General features: G+C 41.4%; 1 protein-coding gene and 4 non-coding genes across 6 annotated transcripts; 4 read left to right on the top strand and 1 right to left on the bottom strand.

Moving 5' to 3' along the window:
• Nucleotides 1-21: 21 nt before the first annotated feature.
• On the bottom strand, nt 22-140 carry LOC143918489 (5S ribosomal RNA). Its single transcript, XR_013261133.1, has one exon. It is a non-coding gene; the product is annotated as a 5S ribosomal RNA (ribosomal RNA).
• Nucleotides 141-6,692: 6,552 nt separating this feature from the next.
• LOC143918493 (5S ribosomal RNA) lies at nt 6,693-6,811 on the top strand. Its single transcript, XR_013261137.1, has one exon. It is a non-coding gene; the product is annotated as a 5S ribosomal RNA (ribosomal RNA).
• Nucleotides 6,812-7,434: 623 nt separating this feature from the next.
• On the top strand, nt 7,435-10,394 carry LOC143918404 (uncharacterized). Of its 2 annotated transcripts, XR_013261117.1 has the most exons (5): nt 7,436-7,580; nt 7,633-7,800; nt 8,018-9,614; nt 9,678-10,000; nt 10,053-10,394. XR_013261117.1 is itself a non-coding variant. In XM_077440320.1 (3 exons), the coding sequence occupies exons 1-3, from the start codon at nt 7,475-7,477 to the stop codon at nt 8,485-8,487; spliced, it is 816 nt and encodes a 271-aa protein (XP_077296446.1). In that variant the 5' UTR covers nt 7,435-7,474; the 3' UTR covers nt 8,488-8,904. The 2 variants fall into 2 exon arrangements, 1 of the variants encoding a protein (XP_077296446.1); XM_077440320.1 differs by lacking the exons at nt 9,678-10,000; nt 10,053-10,394 and having other exon boundaries at nt 7,435-7,580; nt 7,946-8,904.
• Nucleotides 10,395-14,518: 4,124 nt separating this feature from the next.
• LOC143918495 (5S ribosomal RNA) lies at nt 14,519-14,637 on the top strand. Its single transcript, XR_013261139.1, has one exon. It is a non-coding gene; the product is annotated as a 5S ribosomal RNA (ribosomal RNA).
• Nucleotides 14,638-15,116: 479 nt separating this feature from the next.
• LOC143918482 (U2 spliceosomal RNA) lies at nt 15,117-15,309 on the top strand. The gene has a single exon (XR_013261126.1). It is a non-coding gene; the product is annotated as a U2 spliceosomal RNA (small nuclear RNA).
• Nucleotides 15,310-19,208: the final 3,899 nt, after the last annotated feature.

Genomic DNA, 19,208 nt, shown 5'->3' on the forward strand with positions numbered 1-19,208 from the left:
AATAAAAAAGTAAAATTAGGGGGCCAACGGCACGCGGTGTTCCCAAGCGGTCACCCATCCAAGTACTGACCGCGCCCAATGTTGCTTAACTTCGGTGATCGGACGAGAACCGGTGTATTCAACGTGGTATGGTCGTTGGCAACAAAATGGCTTCATATTTCATATTTGATTTGTAAATTTACTCCTAAGCATAAAAACTCCCAAAATATCAAGTCAAGAAAAAGTTTCATATGTACTGTACGGGTCTACGTGACGAGACAGAATGTTAAATTACAGAAAACACAAAGATCGAAAATCGAAAGATCAAAGAAAAATGGTGCATGGTAAACGGTACATTCCAGAGAAGTGTTATTTATTTATTTAATAGTTTTGGACCATTGTGGCATTACAGGAAGAACCTAATGCGCCACAATGGCCTACATTTGAAAAAGATATAAAAACATGATATAAAAACAAGTAAACTGTAAATAAAGGAAAAAGCAAAAAACATGGTAAAATAAAATAATAAAAAAAAAAGTAACAAAAGGAAAATAATACATCATTCAGAGAGAAAAAAAAATAACAAAAGTGTAAAAATTAAAAATAAAATCCATAAATCCCATTCTTTGTTTACACTGAACAAAATTAAAATAGTATATAAAAATGTACAAAGGAGAAAGAAAAAGTAAAATAAAATAAAACAAAATATGAATAAAAAATAAAATCACAGCGAGGCCCAAATGGAAGAGAGTAGATTAAGATTCCACTCATTCATCACATTCAAATTAAGAAAGTAATGATGAGCGCAGGTTACCAGATAAATATGTTAAGATAATATCCGATAATCTACGCTCCCCAAGGTGGAAAATATCACATTCAGGGACAGCAGCAACGATTTCATTGAGAAGTCGAATAGCTCTTGGAATAGTAGCCATTCGAAAAAGAACTGTGCGAGCAGCAGGTACAACCATCAAATGATGATGTCTACCACGCACATAATTATTAGGGACATAAAGTCCCAACTGTTCCAGCAACAACGGGCATGACGTATTACCACGCAATAGCTGGAGAACGAAACGAATTAACGAGAAGTTTCTCCGAAGTTCAAGGGAATTATACCCAAGCATGCCCAAAAGGAAAGGAGTAGAATAGAGATATGGGTAGTACCCATACTCTTTCTTATAAATAAAACGAAGAAATGCTTTTTTATACAATAGAAGTGCCTTTTTGAACAAATACCCTGTGTCAAACGCGTTCACAGTACTATAATTAGAGGTAGGATAGTCACAGTGCTATCCATTGTTCGGCAAACCTTTAACAATGCATTTACAACCTTTGAACAATACACGGCCCCCTCAGGCTCCGGTGACTAGTAATAATAGTTGTCTCTGTCACGCTCGTAAGCGTGTCCGCGCGCGAGAAAGAGTCAGAACATCGTGTCTACGCGCCAGCTTTTAATTAGCAGACTTTTTTTCACGAACGGAGTGTGGCCACAGCCACACCGCAACTGTCGACACTTTTGATGCCTTAGGGCACTTCTATTGTATAACACTTATCTGGTACATACTCACTTAATTTGCGCGAGCAGGATACAACAGGAACAAGAGGAACATGCTTTTCCTCATTTTTCCTTCATTTTTTCTTAATGTGCGCGCGCAGAATACAGGAGGAAAAGCATGTTCCTCTTGTTCCTGTTGTATCCTGCTCGCGCAAATTAAGTGAGTATATACCGTTTACCATGCACCTTTTTTGAACGGTTTTGTTGACTTTTAAAAAGTTTATACCAAACGTCACTTTCACTGTCAAACGTTGCACTTTTAGGTTATATGCAACGGCCGAAGGAAAAGTTTTTATTCTTATATCCCAATTCCCATAATCTTCTTATGTACTATGTACTGTATGTATAAATAGCCAATAATTCGTCGATACTGTATGTACAAATAGCCACATCCTAAGAGAAAATAAACCTTGTAAAAATAAAGAAGATCGACAGTTTTCATAATTTGGCACAGCTCTTCATTTGTAATTTTTATACTTTCATTCTTTTTTATTATTACTTACTTCTTCCTACTTTCACTTACGATTACTATTAAAGAAAAAGTTTGCCTCTTAATTTGTAATTTGTCATTTCTATCATCTTGTTCCTCGTGCTTATGTCACAACATCGACTAAAAGGATTAGCAATGATTGGTATTAGCACTGGTCGAAATTGACAATCTAGGTGTGCAAAAGTCTAAAACGAAGTAGATATTATTCTAATAATTGTTGCATTTCTCAGTATAGAATAAATAAGTGGTTCCTGATCCCATTTTTTTTGCGTGATGGTACTGGTAATGGCTTGGTAAATTGGTGCTGAGGATAAAAGGTGATTTTTTGATCTAGCCATTTCGATTCACGCGCCAGCATGTACTTAATAACACGATGAGACTTTGTCCACCTTTGGGAAATATTGCTATTAAAATTAGTAATTTGCCGCTTAATATTAATGTTCTTATCCTCAATTTTTCTATCAAGCCCTAATCTATCACAAATATACGAAAATACGGCTGAATTTTTCGCATTTGTTGTCTTTTCTTCACAGCTCTTTCCGATATGAAGACACGGCACCTGAAATAATTAAATATTTTACAGGATTGCAATTTTTTTTAAATAATTGTGTATGGGCTGTGTACTTTAATGTATAATTAATATATAAAAAAAAATACAGTCTACCTCACGGGACCGAAAGTGAAACGTTGGAAGAACGACGTAAACGCCCTCTGCACTCCCACCGCGAGATCAGATAAGCGCGCGTAAATCCGTTCGTTACAGTATTTTAATATGCATAGATGTTCAGTATTTTTATTATTTGTCCGGTCACAAAAACACGGGCAAAGCCGGGTGGCGAAACTGGGAATTTTATAAAATTCTTTGTTACATATTGTTATTTTTACTATTTTAAATTACTTTTGTATATTTTTATTTTTTTTCGTGCCTTCTCTTAAAATATTTTTTTTATATAATTTTACTTTATTTTCTATTCAATGTTCTATTGCATCTCTCTATATCTTTCTTTCATCATGTCTTTAATAAAGTTATAAACCCCTGATATAATATACATACATATGTAGTGTTTGTGTCCTTTTGATGCTGTCGATTTTATATGCTAAAAAATTAATTCACTATATTAAAAAAAAATTACACTTTATCGAGAATTCTCGAGATTCGAAACAAAAAAGAAAATCTCGAATTCTCGAGATTCAAACATTTCGAGAAAATAAGATTCTCAAATCTCGAGATTCAAATATTCCGAGAAAATGAAATTCTCGAATCTCGAGAATCAAAAAAAGTCGAGATATCACAACCTCTAATCACAATCTCTATACGCAACTGCCCTGACGCAAATTGTTGAAAGCGTATTTGGGTTTATGATATTTATTAGTTGATTTGTAATCGACTAAACCTATTAATCCAATAAACCTATTATTAATCCTATAATCCTATTAACGCCAGCTGTAAACTGAAAACACATACACTCTTATGCTGCGTACGGACCAAACCAACGACGATTTTGGGCCAACTTTTAAAAGCAGTAGCGTACAAAATATCGAAATAAAAATTAAATTAAATATCAAAATTAAGCTAAAGAGCAAGATTGAGCTAAAATTAGATCATCGATGATGTGTTGAATTACAACAATGTTTTGAATTACGACGATACGCATTTAAAACCAGAGAAATATTAAAATTTCTCTGCTTACGAGCGAAAAAAAAAATCTTGTTATTATTTCTTAAAAGTCGACACGATATGTCACTGTATTTCGGCCGTCGATGATGGATAAAAAAAACATTTGACAAAAAACCGCGGTGTCGGTTGTCGGTGATTTGTCAAAGGGTTTTTTTTTCTTTCGTCGAAATAAAATTAATAATCACACATTATCCGATAAATGTTACCTCTGAAATGATTTAATTACTTGATTTATTTCGACGAGAGAAACAATTAGAGAATAAAAATTTCGATTGATGTACCGACAACGCAATGGATTGGTGACAATCGTTGGATCACCCATACTAATACATGATATATTCTCAGTAACTGTGCTTTACGGGGAACTAAAAATAATAATTCTTTGATTTTTTTTCGATCTTAGTGCGTATCTTCGAAAGTCAAAACATCGTAAGTCGAGGATTACCTGTATGTGATTGTTGATCTAATTTTAGGTCAATCTCGAAAATTTATTTAAATTGTGGATGTTCTGTTTTCACTTTCAATATTTTATTTTAATTTTAATATAATGATTATAATTTTATTTTGATATTTGAATTTAATTTTAATATGATAATAATAGTTTTAATTTTGATATTTAATTTCAATTTTTAAATTTAATTTTTAGTTCGATATTTGGTAAACGGACTACTAGTCAAATGTGAACCTGTCACAGGACAACTGGTCGCTCTAGATCGGTCACTCGTGATCATCCGTCACGCTAAAACTGGTCACGAAAAAACTAGTCACACGCTAAATCTGGTCACGAGAAAACTAGTCACACGCTAAAACTGGTCACGGGAAAACTGGTCACACACAAAAATTTAAAATTAGTCACACAAACAAAAATATTCTCAAATACTTTTTATTTACGAAATTGTTATTATTATCGACTAGACATATGTTCGAACCAAAGGCCCTCGTGGCCGTTGTTTGTGGTCTTCGCGAGGAGTTCGCGTACATCTGTCAACCCATCTGACGTTCACATCACTCGCATCCGAGAAGGTTGCCAATCGCTTTTGCGTTAATTTCACTTTGACAGTTCGAATGTCAAATCAAAATTAAATCTTAATTCACCGCGGTAAATGTACCGCGGGGAGTGAAAAACTTATTGCCCAAACTTACGACGGTGCCGCTGTACTGAGCGCAGAGAGGGGAGGTGTGCAGGAAATTTTGAAACAAATTTATAAAAATGCACACTTTATTCACTGTTATGCTCATCAACTTAATTTAGTCGTTGAGAAAGCCGCGTCGCGAAACCAGCAAGCGCGAATTTTTTTTAGCAATCTTTCTGGAGTACCAGCCTATTTTTCGAAATCTTCTTCGCGTTTGGACGCACTTCAAAAAGTTTCAAAAATAATTGCTCGAGGTTCGAATACTCGATGGAATTTTAACATTAGAGTCGTGAATACGGCATTTGAGAATAAGGATGCCCTAATTAAATGTTTTGAAACGCTTCAAAACGATCAAAATCCAGCTACGATTCTTGGAGCTTCGGAGCTTCTTGGTATATTCGAAAATGAAAACTTTAACTTTTGGTTGAATTTTTTTCACGAAATCATGCCTCATGTTGATATTTTATATACTAAATTGCAACTCAAGGATGCCAATGCTTTAACTGTTCATGAAGGGGTAGACACTTTCATTAAAACTTTACGGGGAAAACGGGATAAATTGTCCTCAATTGATGATTTAAATTTTTTCCCTCCTCAAAAAAGGATAAAATATTACACAGCGAATAATATAATCACAGCAATAGAAGTGTGTGATTATATCGCTAGTCAAATTGAAGAGCGGTTTAAGTTCACAAGTCATTTGTCTGCTGTAAAATTATTTTTCCCTTGTTTATACCCCAATATTTCATTTTCAGATCATATTCTGTCGACGAAACCGTTAAAGCATACCCAATGCTAGACAAACAACGTCTAAAAACGGAATTACACGCATTATATGAACTTCATCACTTTAAAAATATTAACAGTGTTTATAAAATATATAATTTGTTTCGTGATACGGGTGTTGGAAATTCGCTTATCGAGGTTTTTGCCGTCTTAAAAATAATTGTCACAACTCCTATGACCACAGCAGAGCCGGAAAGATGTTTTTCAGCTCTTAATAGCATTAAATCGTTTTTGAGAAATTCAATGGGGCAGGATAGATTAACCGCATTGGCTATGATTAGCATAGAAAAAGAAATGATTGGGGAAATACCGGACTTTAATAGAAAAGTCATTGATAAATTTGCAGAACTTAAAAACCGAAGAATGGAATTTAATTTTAAATAGAAGTATAGGGGATGAACGAATGAGACGACTGGCATGTTGATGCACGTGCTTTTATTATGACAGCTGAAGGCAGAGTGAGGTAGCCACTCTGAACACAGCTGAGTTGGTCCCAACTCGCAGGAAGGTGACCGAACTTTTTCACCACCCCTTTAAGATCTGTTCATACCTATCCAGCACGACCCGTATCTAACAGGTATCCTTAACAAAACAATGCTTTTTCAAGCATTTTAATATGCTTTTATGTATTTAGTATAATAGTATTTTATTACTAATATGTATAATGCCATACTAATATATTATTAAGGCTACTAAACTACCGCGACTAGGAGACTTTCAATCTCGAGGAACGACATTCCTAAAGAAGAAATTCTCTCGGGCAGCTACTTAAATTTGTTTGTCTTATAAGCCAATTAATCTCTTCTCTTAAAGAATGACATATTAAAAATAAAGACAATTTGAGTTCCCTTGGTTAGAGCGGAGTATTTTTAACAGCCGCTGTTACAAGGGTGGGAAAGAGGTGGAGACGCAATCTCCAATGGGTCAAAGCTGTTATTACATAAATATAGTATACATATTATAAATAATTAATGTTGTATGTTTCTTCTAAATCAAATAAAAAAAAAGTTTAAACTATGCCCAATTCCACCTTGAGCGTTATGAAGCCGAATATGAAGCCAACTTATTGCCAACGACCATACCACGTTGAATACACCGGTTCTCGTCCGATCACCGAAGTTAAGCAACATTGGGCGCGGTCAGTACTTGGATGGGTGACCGCTTGGGAACACCGCGTGCCGTTGGCCCTTAATTTTTTTTATCTGCTTTTGGAAGACTGGCCAAGTAAAATAAATCATAATTATTAAAAAAAAAATGTTTTTGAAATTTCTACCACCTGCCTGGAAAAATATTTTTGTAGAGAACTCTGAAATATAATTCAACGGCATAAGAAATTTTAAAAATATTAACGAATTAATTAATTTTGAGTTTCAATAAAAATTAGTTGTCAGCAAAATATTAATGTATAATTGTTTTTTTTTTTTTTTTAAATGCATCTCCTGAATCATCAATAAATGCTGTGAAACGACTGTTGGCTTTTACTTGGATCCTCCACCCACCCCGTACGCAACACTGGTCTTCAGAAGTGGGATCCAAGATGGGCCGTGGAACAAAGTCACCAGCGAAGGAAGAGAAGCTACAGCGAAGCCATCCTCGGGAGCTGTAGGAGAGAGTTCGAGCCATGGAGACACGAAATAAAAAAATGCAGTTTTCACTGCAACACACAGAATCGGTCATCACATATTCGGTTGTCGAATTGCAGTTATCACTGTATGGGGATCTAGTCTTGTTGTGAAGGTCTTCTTCACCACCAGTCCGCCATGTATTATAGACAGGTTCGTCTGTGTTCGGTATTAAATACAGCTATGTTGAATATGGTATTTATTTGGTAGTAACACGTATACACAAGTATGATTAATTGTTGGCAAAAGTTTGTCGTTCAGCGGTCTCTGGATATGGTAGAGTGTCGCTGGCTCGGCATTCAGCTATGTTCAGCAAGTCTCTGGATACGGCAGTGTGTTGCTGGCTCGTTGTTCGGCTATGTTCGGCAAGTCGCTGGATACGGCAGTGTGTTGCTGGCTGGTTGTTCTTCCAAGTCCGCGTAGTGAAGTGGTGGCTGGTCAGGAGCTGGATGTTGACTGGTCTGCTGCTGTGTGTCGACGCTTGCTGCTCTGGGTCGACTGGCGTGGTTTGGGTTGTACCTCCTTTTATAGTGTTTCTGGAATGCTTGGTGGAAGTGGTTATTGACGCGTACGAAAGGAATTTTGTTTTCGTCGAGGCGTCGAATTTTCTGGAATGCTTGATGGAAGTGGTTATTGACGCGTACGAGAGGAATTTTGTTTTCGTCGAGGCGTCGAATTTTCTGGAATGCTTGATGGAAGTGGTTATTGACGCGTACGAGAGGAATTTTGTTTTCGTCGAGGCGTCGAATTTTCTGGAATGCTTGATGGAAGTGGTTATTGACGCGTACGAGAGGAATTTTGTTTTCGTCGAGGCGTCGAATTTTCTGGAATGCTTGGCGCCTTTCCGCTCGATGTATTTTAATGGTGGCGGCGTGTTTCGACCGTTTTGGTTCCACTCGACTGGTAGGGGCGTTCCGCCTGAGTTTAGTATAATGACTGCAGGTGCATGTCGTCTGGGTTTCGGGAATGTAGTTTGTTGTTGCGGAATATTCTCGAATGTTTCGATGACGATGACGACGACGAGATTCCTACATGGCTCTCCGGTGAGTGTTAACGATGTGTGTGATTTTGTGGGAATCTTGATGTGTTGGAGTCTATTGACTCGATGGCGTCGTTGTTTGTCCGGTTGTGCTGGAGAAAGTTGTCTCAACAGCGGGTCTTGTGTTGCATGCCGGTCCAAGTCTTGTTCTCTACCAGGTTGCTTATTTTGGGCGAGCTGCGTTGGTAGTGAAGGTTTGTGATGGCTTGGATGGTGCTGTTGTGCAGGCTGCTGTGTTCTGCGTGGAGTCATTCGCGTGACTGTTTTGCTGGTTGTGCTGGAGTTAGTTGTCTCGGCAGCGGGTCTTGCGTGAAGAACGTTGGTTGACGAAGTGCGTTGAGTGCTGGTCTTCGTTGGTTGTGCTGGAGTTAGTTGTCTCGGCAGCGGGTCTTGCGTGAAGAACGTTGGTTGACGAAGTGCGTTGAGTGCTGATCTTCGTTGGTTGTGCTGGAGTTAGTTGTCTCGACAGCGGATCTTGCGTGAAGAACGTTGGTTGACGAAGTGCGTTGAGTGCTGGTCTTCGTTGGTTGTGCTGGAGTTAGTTGTCTCGACAGCGGATCTTGCGTGAAGAACGTTGGTTGACGAAGTGCGTTGAGTGCTGGTCTTCGTTGGTTGTGCTGGAGTTAGTTGTCTCGACAGCGGATCTTGCGTGAAGAACGTTGGTTGACGAAGTGCGTTGAGTGCTGGTCTTCGTTGGTTGTGCTGGAGTTAGTTGTCTCGACAGCGGATCTTGCGTGAAGAACGTTGGTTGACGAAGTGCGTTGAGTGCTGGTCTTCGTTGGTTGTGCTGGAGTTAGTTGTCTCGGCAGCGGGTCTTGCGTGAAGAACGTTGGTTGACGAAGTGCGTTGAGTGCTGGTCTTCCAAGGGTTGTGGTTGCTCTTGTTGATTTTCGTTCTGGGCTGCTGGGATGTCGTCTCCGTTTACAGACATGATGTTAGCAGTTGTGTAGTTTGCTATGTGGGCTGCTTTGTAGGCTGCGATGTGGGCTGCTATGTAGGCTGCGATGTGGGCTGCTATGTAGGCTGCGATGTGGGCTGCTATGTAGGCTGCGATGTGGGCTGCTATGTAGGCTGCGATGTGGGCTGCTATGTAGGCTGCGATGTGGGCTGCTATGTAGGCTGCGATGTGGGCTGCTATGTAGGCTGCGATGTGGGCTGCTATGTAGGCTGCGATGTGGGCTGCTATGTAGGCTGCTTTGAAGGCTGCGTGGCTCTTAGTCGGGGGTCACCAGTTATGGTGAGGTTGGAAGTTGACTGCACTGTGGGCTGCTTTGTTGACTGCTTTGAAGGCTGCGTGGCTCTTAGTCGGGGGTCACCAGTTATGGTGAGGTTGGAAGTTGACTGCTTTGAAGGCTGCGTGGCTCTTAGTCGGGGGTCACCAGTTATGGTGAGGTTGGAAGTTGACTGCACTGTGGGCTGCTTTGTTGACTGCTTTGAAGGCTGCGTGGCTCTTAGTCGGGGGTCACCAGTTATGGGGATCTAGTCTTGTTGTGAAGGTCTTCTTCACCACCAGTCCGCCATGTATTATAGACAGGTTCGTCTGTGTTCGGTATTAAATACAGCTATGTTGAATATGGTATTTATTTGGTAGTAACACGTATACACAAGTATGATTAATTGTTGGCAAAAGTTTGTCGTTCAGCGGTCTCTGGATATGGTAGAGTGTCGCTGGCTCGGCATTCAGCTATGTTCAGCAAGTCTCTGGATACGGCAGTGTGTTGCTGGCTCGTTGTTCGGCTATGTTCGGCAAGTCGCTGGATACGGCAGTGTGTTGCTGGCTGGTTGTTCTTCCAAGTCCGCGTAGTGAAGTGGTGGCTGGTCAGGAGCTGGATGTTGACTGGTCTGCTGCTGTGTGTCGACGCTTGCTGCTCTGGGTCGACTGGCGTGGTTTGGGTTGTACCTCCTTTTATAGTGTTTCTGGAATGCTTGGTGGAAGTGGTTATTGACGCGTACGAAAGGAATTTTGTTTTCGTCGAGGCGTCGAATTTTCTGGAATGCTTGATGGAAGTGGTTATTGACGCGTACGAGAGGAATTTTGTTTTCGTCGAGGCGTCGAATTTTCTGGAATGCTTGATGGAAGTGGTTATTGACGCGTACGAGAGGAATTTTGTTTTCGTCGAGGCGTCGAATTTTCTGGAATGCTTGATGGAAGTGGTTATTGACGCGTACGAGAGGAATTTTGTTTTCGTCGAGGCGTCGAATTTTCTGGAATGCTTGGCGCCTTTCCGCTCGATGTATTTTAATGGTGGCGGCGTGTTTCGACCGTTTTGGTTCCACTCGACTGGTAGGGGCGTTCCGCCTGAGTTTAGTATAATGACTGCAGGTGCATGTCGTCTGGGTTTCGGGAATGTAGTTTGTTGTTGCGGAATATTCTCGAATGTTTCGATGACGATGACGACGACGAGATTCCTACAACTGCAACTCGACTTTGACATTATCGGCGGTGGCCGCCGAGAATTCATCGGGATGACGGAAGGAGGTTACGAAACGGGAGGTTTCGTACAAGTGCTGCCAGGAGAGGACAACTTGGGGCGCTGTCAAGGGCAACATCGAGGAGCAGCATCCGGCAATTGCAGAGTCATCCAAAGGGCGACCGGGACGAGTGCAGTTCACCGGTCCACGTACGCCGCAAGTACCAATAATTAGCGGCTGTTGGGGACGACGATCCACGGGAAAGCATCGTCGTCAGAAGAGGAGCGGAGAGCAGGAATGCGGAGGAGCAAGAATTCATCGGGATGACGGAAGGAGGTTACGAAACGGGAGGTTTCGTACAAGTGCTGCCGGGAGAGGACAACTTGAGGCGTTGTCAAGGGCAACATCGGAGAGCAGCATCCGGAAATTGCAGAGTCATCCAAAGGGCGACCGGGACGAGGGCAGTTCGCCAATTCGCCGCAAGTAGCAAGAATTAGCGGCTGTAGGTGACGACGATCCACGGGAAAACATCGTCGTCAGAAGAGGAGCGGAGATCGACTACAACTGAGAGATGTCGATTACAAGCCACTATTCCCTTCAACTGTTTGTTGACGGCAGATGTCACCAAACTGGAAAAAAAATCTAATTGGAAACTAGTCGAGTCTAATTGGAAGAGTCGGAAAGTAAACGGATTGAAATGGAATTCAATCGGAACCATGCAATGGCAGAGAGGCACATTTATCAGATTGGATAAATGTTGGTTGGTCAGTCGGCGGAGTCAATCAAGTCACTTTTGGGAGGATAGAGGCACCGCTTCAGAGGGAATGGCAACGGAAGCACGTTCTGGGTGGAACGTTGGTCTGCAGCAGGATGCTGGGCCACATGACAGGAAGACGGAGCCACCGCAACAAATTTGGACGTTGGGGAAACAAGTGACTTGGATCAACCACGTGAGGGCATTTGAAACCGAAGAAACGCCATATCGCGACTTCAACGAGAGAGAGAGCGGAACAATTGATATACGTCAACATCGAAAAAAATCTAGTTGGAAACTAGTGGAAACACGAGTACCTGAAAAAATACATGGACAGTTGCAGCAGTGTTTAGATCATCTCGCAGATGTAACGGGAAAATACATCAGAAAGAAATGGATTTCAGTTGGGTCAATGGAACGGAAAAGCAGCACATTCAACAGAGTGGCAGACTGTTGGGTGCACATTTACCAAGGTCAATGGAACGGAAAAGAAGCACAACCAGCAGAGTGGCAGACTGAGGTGTGCACATTTTCCAGGGTCAAGGGAACGGAAAAGAAGCACCACCAACAGAGTGGCAGACTGAGGGGTGCACATTTTCCAGGGTCAACCGTCATTTTTGTGAGGATGGTGGCGATTCTTGTGGGACATGGCTTTGGAGCACGTTCTGGGTTGAACGTTGGTCTGCAGCAGGATGCTGGGCCACATGACATAGGAACACTGGGCCACCGTAGCAAATTTGGACGATGGTGACACGAGAGACATGGACCAAGTCACTTTTGTGAGGATGGGAGCGATTCTTGTGGGACATGGCTTTGGAGCACGTTCTGGGTTGAACGTTGGTCTGCAGCAGGATGCTGGGCCACATGACAGGAATACGGGGCTGCCATAGCAAATTTGGACTTTGGTGATACGAGCAACATGGACCAAACACGTGAGAAGTTTTGGACCGAAGAGCTAACAAATAATGATTTCCAAATGTAGAACATCGGATGACTAATTTTAGGCGAGTAGAAATGTTACTGTAACTGTTTCCATTGTAAAGGTGACGTAAAGTGAAGTGTAACGAAAGTTTAATGTAATTGTTTCCATTGTAAAGGTGACGTAAAGTGAAGTGTAATGAAAGTTTTTATGTAATTGTTTCAATTGTAAAGGTGACGTAAATTGAAATGTAACGAAAGTTCAATGTAATTGCTTCCATTGTAAAGGTGTCGTAAATTGAAGGGTAACGAAAGGTTAATGTAATTGTTTCCATTGTAAAGACGACGTAAATTGTAGTGTAACGAAATTTTAAATGTTTTTGTTTCCATTGTAAAGGTGACGTAAATTGAAATGTAACGAAAGTTCAATGTAATTGTTTCCATTGCAAAGGTGTCGTAAATTGAAGGGTAACGAAAGTTTAATGTAATTGTTTACATTGTAAAGGTGTCGTAAATTGAAATGTAACGAAAGTTAAATGCAATTGTTTCCATTGTAAAGATGACGTTAATCTAACTGTTACAGAATTTAAATTGTAAAGGTAACGTTAATGTAACGGTAGTAGAAATTAAATGTCATTGTTTTCATTGTAACTGCAAAGATAACGGCTGTAATTGTAAATGTGACTGATATCGGAGATAAATGTAACTACTGTAGATTTATCAGTTATGATTTGTTGGTCAACCGGGACGATTTGACCTAAGAGGGAGGCAATGTTACGTACGCCGTGGATTTAGCGAATTGTACTTATATTAGTTATTTCTCAGAATCGGTACGGGGAGACCCAATATCGGGGAGACCCAATATCGGGGAAATACATATCCGAATACGTGACTATACAACAGGTAAACAGATTAGGCGTCCTGAGAGATCTACCCTTTATAAGGCGGTACGTAGGCGATATCAGGTCATTCTGGACGGAGCAGTGACAGTACGTGTATCTCCTGAATCATCAATAAATGCTGTGAAACGACTGTTGGCCTTTTTACTTGGATCCTCCACCCACCCCTACGCAACAATATTATAAGTAATTAATGTTGTATGTTTCTTCTAAATCAAATAAAAAAAAAGTTTAAACTATGCCCAATTCCACCTTGAGCGTTTTTTGCATTCCTTCTGGCATACCTGCCGGCAGTAATGTCGAATTAGATGACTCGAGATAATCTTATTGTTTCGAAGACATTGTTTGATAATTATTTAGAAAACCATAATATTTCTGAATTGACAATTCTTGTGCCTCCATTAAATATTACTCAAAAATAATCAATTAAAGAATCTTCAATATGAAATAATCATCCTAATAATAATGTAGAATCAACACAACCTACTACCAGGCGCGGCTCGTGCATGGGAACTGCGGCGCTACAGCACCCCCAGAAAAATTACAAAAAAATCGCATTTACAACTTGTATTTAGATATATTTGACATACTCATTAATAATGATAATCTCATTAATAAAAATTATATTCACAAGTTGTAAATGTATACAAATGTGATTTTTTTGTATTTTTTCTGGGGGTGCTGCAGCGCCGCAGTTCCCATGCACGAGCCGCGCCTGCCTACCACATCACAAAATAAACCTAATTCAATACCTTCCAAAGTCAAAGAATTTTTGTGGAAAAAAGACTATAGGGGATGAAACGAATGAGACGACTGGCATGTTGATGCACGTGTTTTTATTATGGCAGCCGAAGACGGAGTGAGGTAGCAACTATGAACACGGCCGAGTTGGTCCCAACTCGCAGGAAGTTGACCGAACTCGATCATGTCATATAGCGAGCCGCCACAAGACAAAATTTCAAATATACCATCGACATTTACAGGAAATTCGGTGCAGCTAAATTCAATAAAAAATTTAGAAACGCTGTGATTCAATTAGGACAAGAATAGTTTCAAAACTTTTCATGAAATGTAACGAATGCACGAGGATGCATATATGAATCATACACAATGAAAAACTAAAATATGATTTTTTTTATTTTTCCCATAATCTAAATATGATTTTATATTAGCCTATATGTTTTATTTTTAAAAATAAAAAAAAATCATTTACAGTAGGGCTAAGTACCAAAATATGAAGCCAACTTGTTGCCAACGACCATACCACGTTGAATACACCGGTTCTCGTCCGGTCACCGAAGTTAAGCAACATTGGGCGCGGTCAGTACTTGGATGGGTGACCGCTTGGGAACACCGCGTGCCGTTGGCCCCTAATTTTTTTTATTTTTTTTGATCTGCCTTTGGAAGACTGGCCAAGTAAAATAAATCATAATTATTAAAAAAAAATGTTTTTGGAAATTTCTACCACCTGCCTGGAAAAATATTTTTGTAGAGAACTCTGAAATATAATTCAACGGCATAAGAAATTTTAAAAATATTAACGAATTAATTTATTTTGAGTTTCAATAAAAATTAGTTGTCAGCAAAATATTAATGTATAATTGTTTTTTTTTTTTTATATGCATGCTGAAAAATTTTATTTAATAAATGCATAGGCCAGTTGCAAAGATATGTATGTATGTATTTAATTTCTCCCCTCTTCCGTTCCTTACGTAAATTTGTATAGATTAGAAAAATGTGAGTGTTAGTTTAATAATACTACTTATAGATGTCGTGAGGTTCATCCGATTTACCCAATGAGTAACATTTCGGTATGGCTTATAAGCCGCTATTTTCTTGGTTGGAGTTATCGCTTCTCGGCCTGTTGGCTAAGATCAAAGTGTAGTATCTGTTCTTATCAGCTTAATATCTGATAGTTCCCGCATCGCGGGACCAGTATATTAAACTGATTTTTGGAAAGTGACGGGATGATCGGGGCTTGCTCCACTCCTGTCGCGGGTTGGCCCGGCATTGCAGTGCCGCCGGGATCGGCCCACATTCACTTAGCACATGACATACGAATGTCCCTAGAACTTTATCTTTTAGTTCGATATGTTGGACGCCACTGATTTCAAGAGTCGTCATAGTGACCATTCGTTGGTTGGTTCATAAGGACACCATAATAGTGCGTAGGAACCAATGAACGAATGGTCTCTACGTTGACTCTTTGAATCAGTGGCGTACATAATATCGGGTTCGGTGATTACTAGTCAAATGTGAACTGTCATAGGACGGTAAACGGACTACTAGTCAAATGTGAACCTGTCACAGGAAACTGGTCGCTCTAGATCGGACACTCGTGATCGGTCACCGTGATCACGAGAAAACTGATGATTGTGACTGCGTTTTATCGATAGTTTTCTCGGGTAGTGACACTCCCTTGACCTATCTATCTATCGTGTTATATCAGATCGATCTCTCGTTGATGTTGTAGTGCGGGCTGGCGGCTGCTCGCTCGTTGAACGTTTGTCAGGCTAGAACACTAAGCAAAATTAGTGCATCATCTGTGGGATACTGTCGGGGTTAGTGTGTTAGTGGGTGGTTAGCAGGTTTGGGACCGTTTGGTGGTGATTTGTTTAATTTAACTGAATGCTAATTTTAGCCTATACCCGTCTTCAAAATGTCGATGGGCCTTTGATTAAACGTGAGTTTGGTCTCACTGAGGGAGTTGATCAGGGGGTTGTCTATCTTGCCGAGAGACTTGAAGTAGTTCACGGCAAGTTTGTCAAGGTAGTCAGTGCTTAGGTCGTTATGAATAATAGTGTTTCTTGTGTACCAGTCATAGTTTCCCGCGGCACGCAACAATTTGTTTTGGACAGTCTGTAATTTGAGTATTGATTTGTTGGAGATGGCTGTGTGAGCCCAGACGGGGCTCGCATATGTGATTTGTGGGCGGATGATGGATTTGTACAGCAAACACTTGTTTTTAAGCGAGAGTTTGCTGTTATGTTTACATAGTGGGTAAAGCTTTGACGTAACTGCCCTAGCTCTACGCACCGCATTGGTGATGTGGGGTTTCCAGGTTAGTTTCTGGTCGGTTATTACCCCCAGGTAGCGGGTAGACGTGGTCCAGTTGACTGGTTTGTCATTTATGATTACTGGCTTGGCTGGTTTACGCCGTTTTTAACGTCTGGAGAAGAATATTGCCTGACTTTTATCCGGGTTGATTTTCATCAGCCATTTATCGTACCACGCTACTAGTTGGTCCGAGTACTTCTGGAGGGCAAGCGAGACTCCCTTGGGGCTAATGGAGCTTGCTAAGATGGCAGTGTCGTCGGCGTATTGCGCGATGTTTGTGTATCTATGGGTGGGAGTGGGTATGTCGTGTGTGTATAGGTTGAATAGTGTGGGGCCGAGGATAGAGCCTTGGGGAACTCCGGCGGGGATGTCCCGCTGAGTTGACATTTGGTCTTTCAATTTGACCTGAAATTTCCGTTCTCTTAGGAAGGATGCAATGGATCGAATTGAGTGGGGGGTGATGTTAGCGGCAATCATTTTATAAAGGAGGCCTGCGTGCCAAACTTTATCGAAGGCTTTGGAAATATCTAGGAAGATTGCTCCAGTGGACATGTTTCGGTCGAAGCCGTCTATTGCGGTTTCAACGACTCTGTGTATCTGGTGAACTGCAGAGTGTTGAGGTCTAAAGCCAAATTGTGTTTTGGGAAGGAGGTCAATTTTAGCGATCTCGTTGTTGAGGTTTGAGATTAAAATCCGTTCCAGGATTTTACTCAGTGAGGAGAGCAAGCTGATGAAGCTTGTTGCGAGGGAGGGGTTCGAAAAGGGTTTTCTGATTAGGATGATGTTGGCAAGTTTCCATTGACTTGTAAAATAGCAGATTCTGTTGGTGGCGTTTAATATTGCTGTGAGTGCAGCGATGGCTTTTTGAGGGAGTTCTTTTAGAGCTATGTTGGAGATTCCATCCGGGCCAGGGGCCTTTTTAGCAGAGATAGTTTTAATGATTTTTAGGACTTCAAGCGGCGAAGTGGCGACAATGGGTACGGGGGCTGGGTTTTCAAGGTAGCTATTGACGGAGCTTTCAACTTTTTGGCAGAAGTCGCTATGTAGGTTGGAGTTTGATAGAGAAAACTGTTCCCGGAGACTGTCGGCTAGTGCTTCTGCTTTATCGGTGGTGGAGTAGACGAAGTTGTCTCCAACTTTGATACTATCGATTCTATTGCCGTTGCTTCTGAATATTTTAGACAGTTTCCAGAAACCGTTATATCCGTCTTCTAGCGCTCTGAGTTTAGTATCCCAGTTGTCGTTACGTAGTTGCCACAGTGCGTTTTTAACGTCTTGCTGAAGTCTATTCATTCTCTGTTTAAGGATAGGGTCTTTGTTCCTTTGGAATGCCTTCCTGGCTCTGTTCTTGTGGTAAATCTTGCGGGTGCAGAGGGGAGTGAGGAGTGGTAGTGGTGCTGGCGTCCAAGGCTGACTGTATTTCATCGGTGATGGTATTAATGGCGGAGTCTATGTCTTGGGTGGTGTGAATCGAGTGGGGGTAAGATACGGTTTGATGAAGAAGAGTTGAGAATTTTTCCCAAGATATGGTGCTGCGGAGGGTGGGATTTATAGTGACGGGGGTGTTGATGAGTTCTAGTATGACCGGATGATGGTCGGAAAAGAGATCGTTTATTACAGTCAAGGACTGCGCGCCTGCAAAATTTTGGGTTAGAACGATGTCTAGAATATCGGGTCTACCTTTGAGGTTAGTAGGGATTCTTGTGGGTTCGTCTGGGGCCGTGACGGAGAGTTTTGGGTTTGAGAGTTGGGAGTAACTTTAAGGAGTTTTTTTGGGAGTTAGAGTTTTCCCATTTTTATTTGTGGTTCAGCTGTTCCATCTGGAGTGTTTGGCGTTAAGGTCACCTGCGGCAATGGTGGATTTGTTGGTGTTAAAAATGTTGTCCAAGTCTGCGGTGAGTAAGTGTTGTTTTGGTGGGTTGTAGACTGCGTGGAGGATAAGTGGGGTGCCTGTGTTAGTCCAAACTTCTACCGACGTCAGTTCTATCCCTGTGGTGATCGGCCGCGGGGCCAAGTTATGTTGGATTGTGTGTTTGGTGAATATGGCTGTGCCGCCGGCGGCTTTTCCTATTCTGTCGTTTCTGTACGTAGTGTAGTTTGAGAAGTGTAGTCGATTACCAGGTTTGAGCCAAGTTTCGTTTACTAGCGCGATAGCAATGGAGTGTTGGAGCAAAAATTGCTCGAATTCGACACGCTTGCAGAGTATGCTGCAGGCGTTCCAGTAAACGATCTTGAGGTATCGAGTCATTTTTGTAGTTGTGTAAGTTGGGCTAGGATGGACGACATCATAAACTGCATTTGATTGAAGCTTTCAGTCGTCCAGGGGGTTGAGTTTTGGTTCTGTGTTGTGTTGATTTGTTTAGGGGGGGTGACTATTTTAGGCGGGGTGTCTAGGGTGGTGGGAGTTAGAGGTGGGAAGTTGGATTTGGAGTATGAATAATGTGGTTGCTGTGGTTTTGGAGGTAGGGGGAGCGTGGGGTTTCGGGGTTGACGGGCGTTTTTCTTGGTTTTGTTGTTGGGGTTTGCAAGGCAGCCTCTGTAGCTGGAGACGTGAGGGCCTCTGCAGCTGGTACAAGTTGGAGTGGGGTCTTTTACGTCACACTGGGTGGTCAGGTGAGGACCTGTGCATTTGATGCACATGGGGGCGACATGGCAGTTTTAAGAGCCATGTCCAAAGCCCTGGCAGCGGTGGCACTGTGGTACAGTGTCACCGCGGCGAAGTGATTCTGTGCGTACGATTTGACCGAAGATGCTTGGGAGGTTGAAGAGTTTCTTCCCCTCTTCATCGCGTGTGGTCTCAATAGTGAACATGGGCATTTTTTGGGAGTTGCGTCGTGACTTCATTACCGTTGCTTTTGTGGCTTTGTAGCCAAGACGGTTCAA

Source organism: Arctopsyche grandis, chromosome 10, assembly GCF_051622035.1.
Source record: "Arctopsyche grandis isolate Sample6627 chromosome 10, ASM5162203v2, whole genome shotgun sequence".
In the NCBI taxonomy this organism is placed as follows: Eukaryota; Metazoa; Arthropoda; class Insecta; order Trichoptera; family Hydropsychidae; genus Arctopsyche; species Arctopsyche grandis.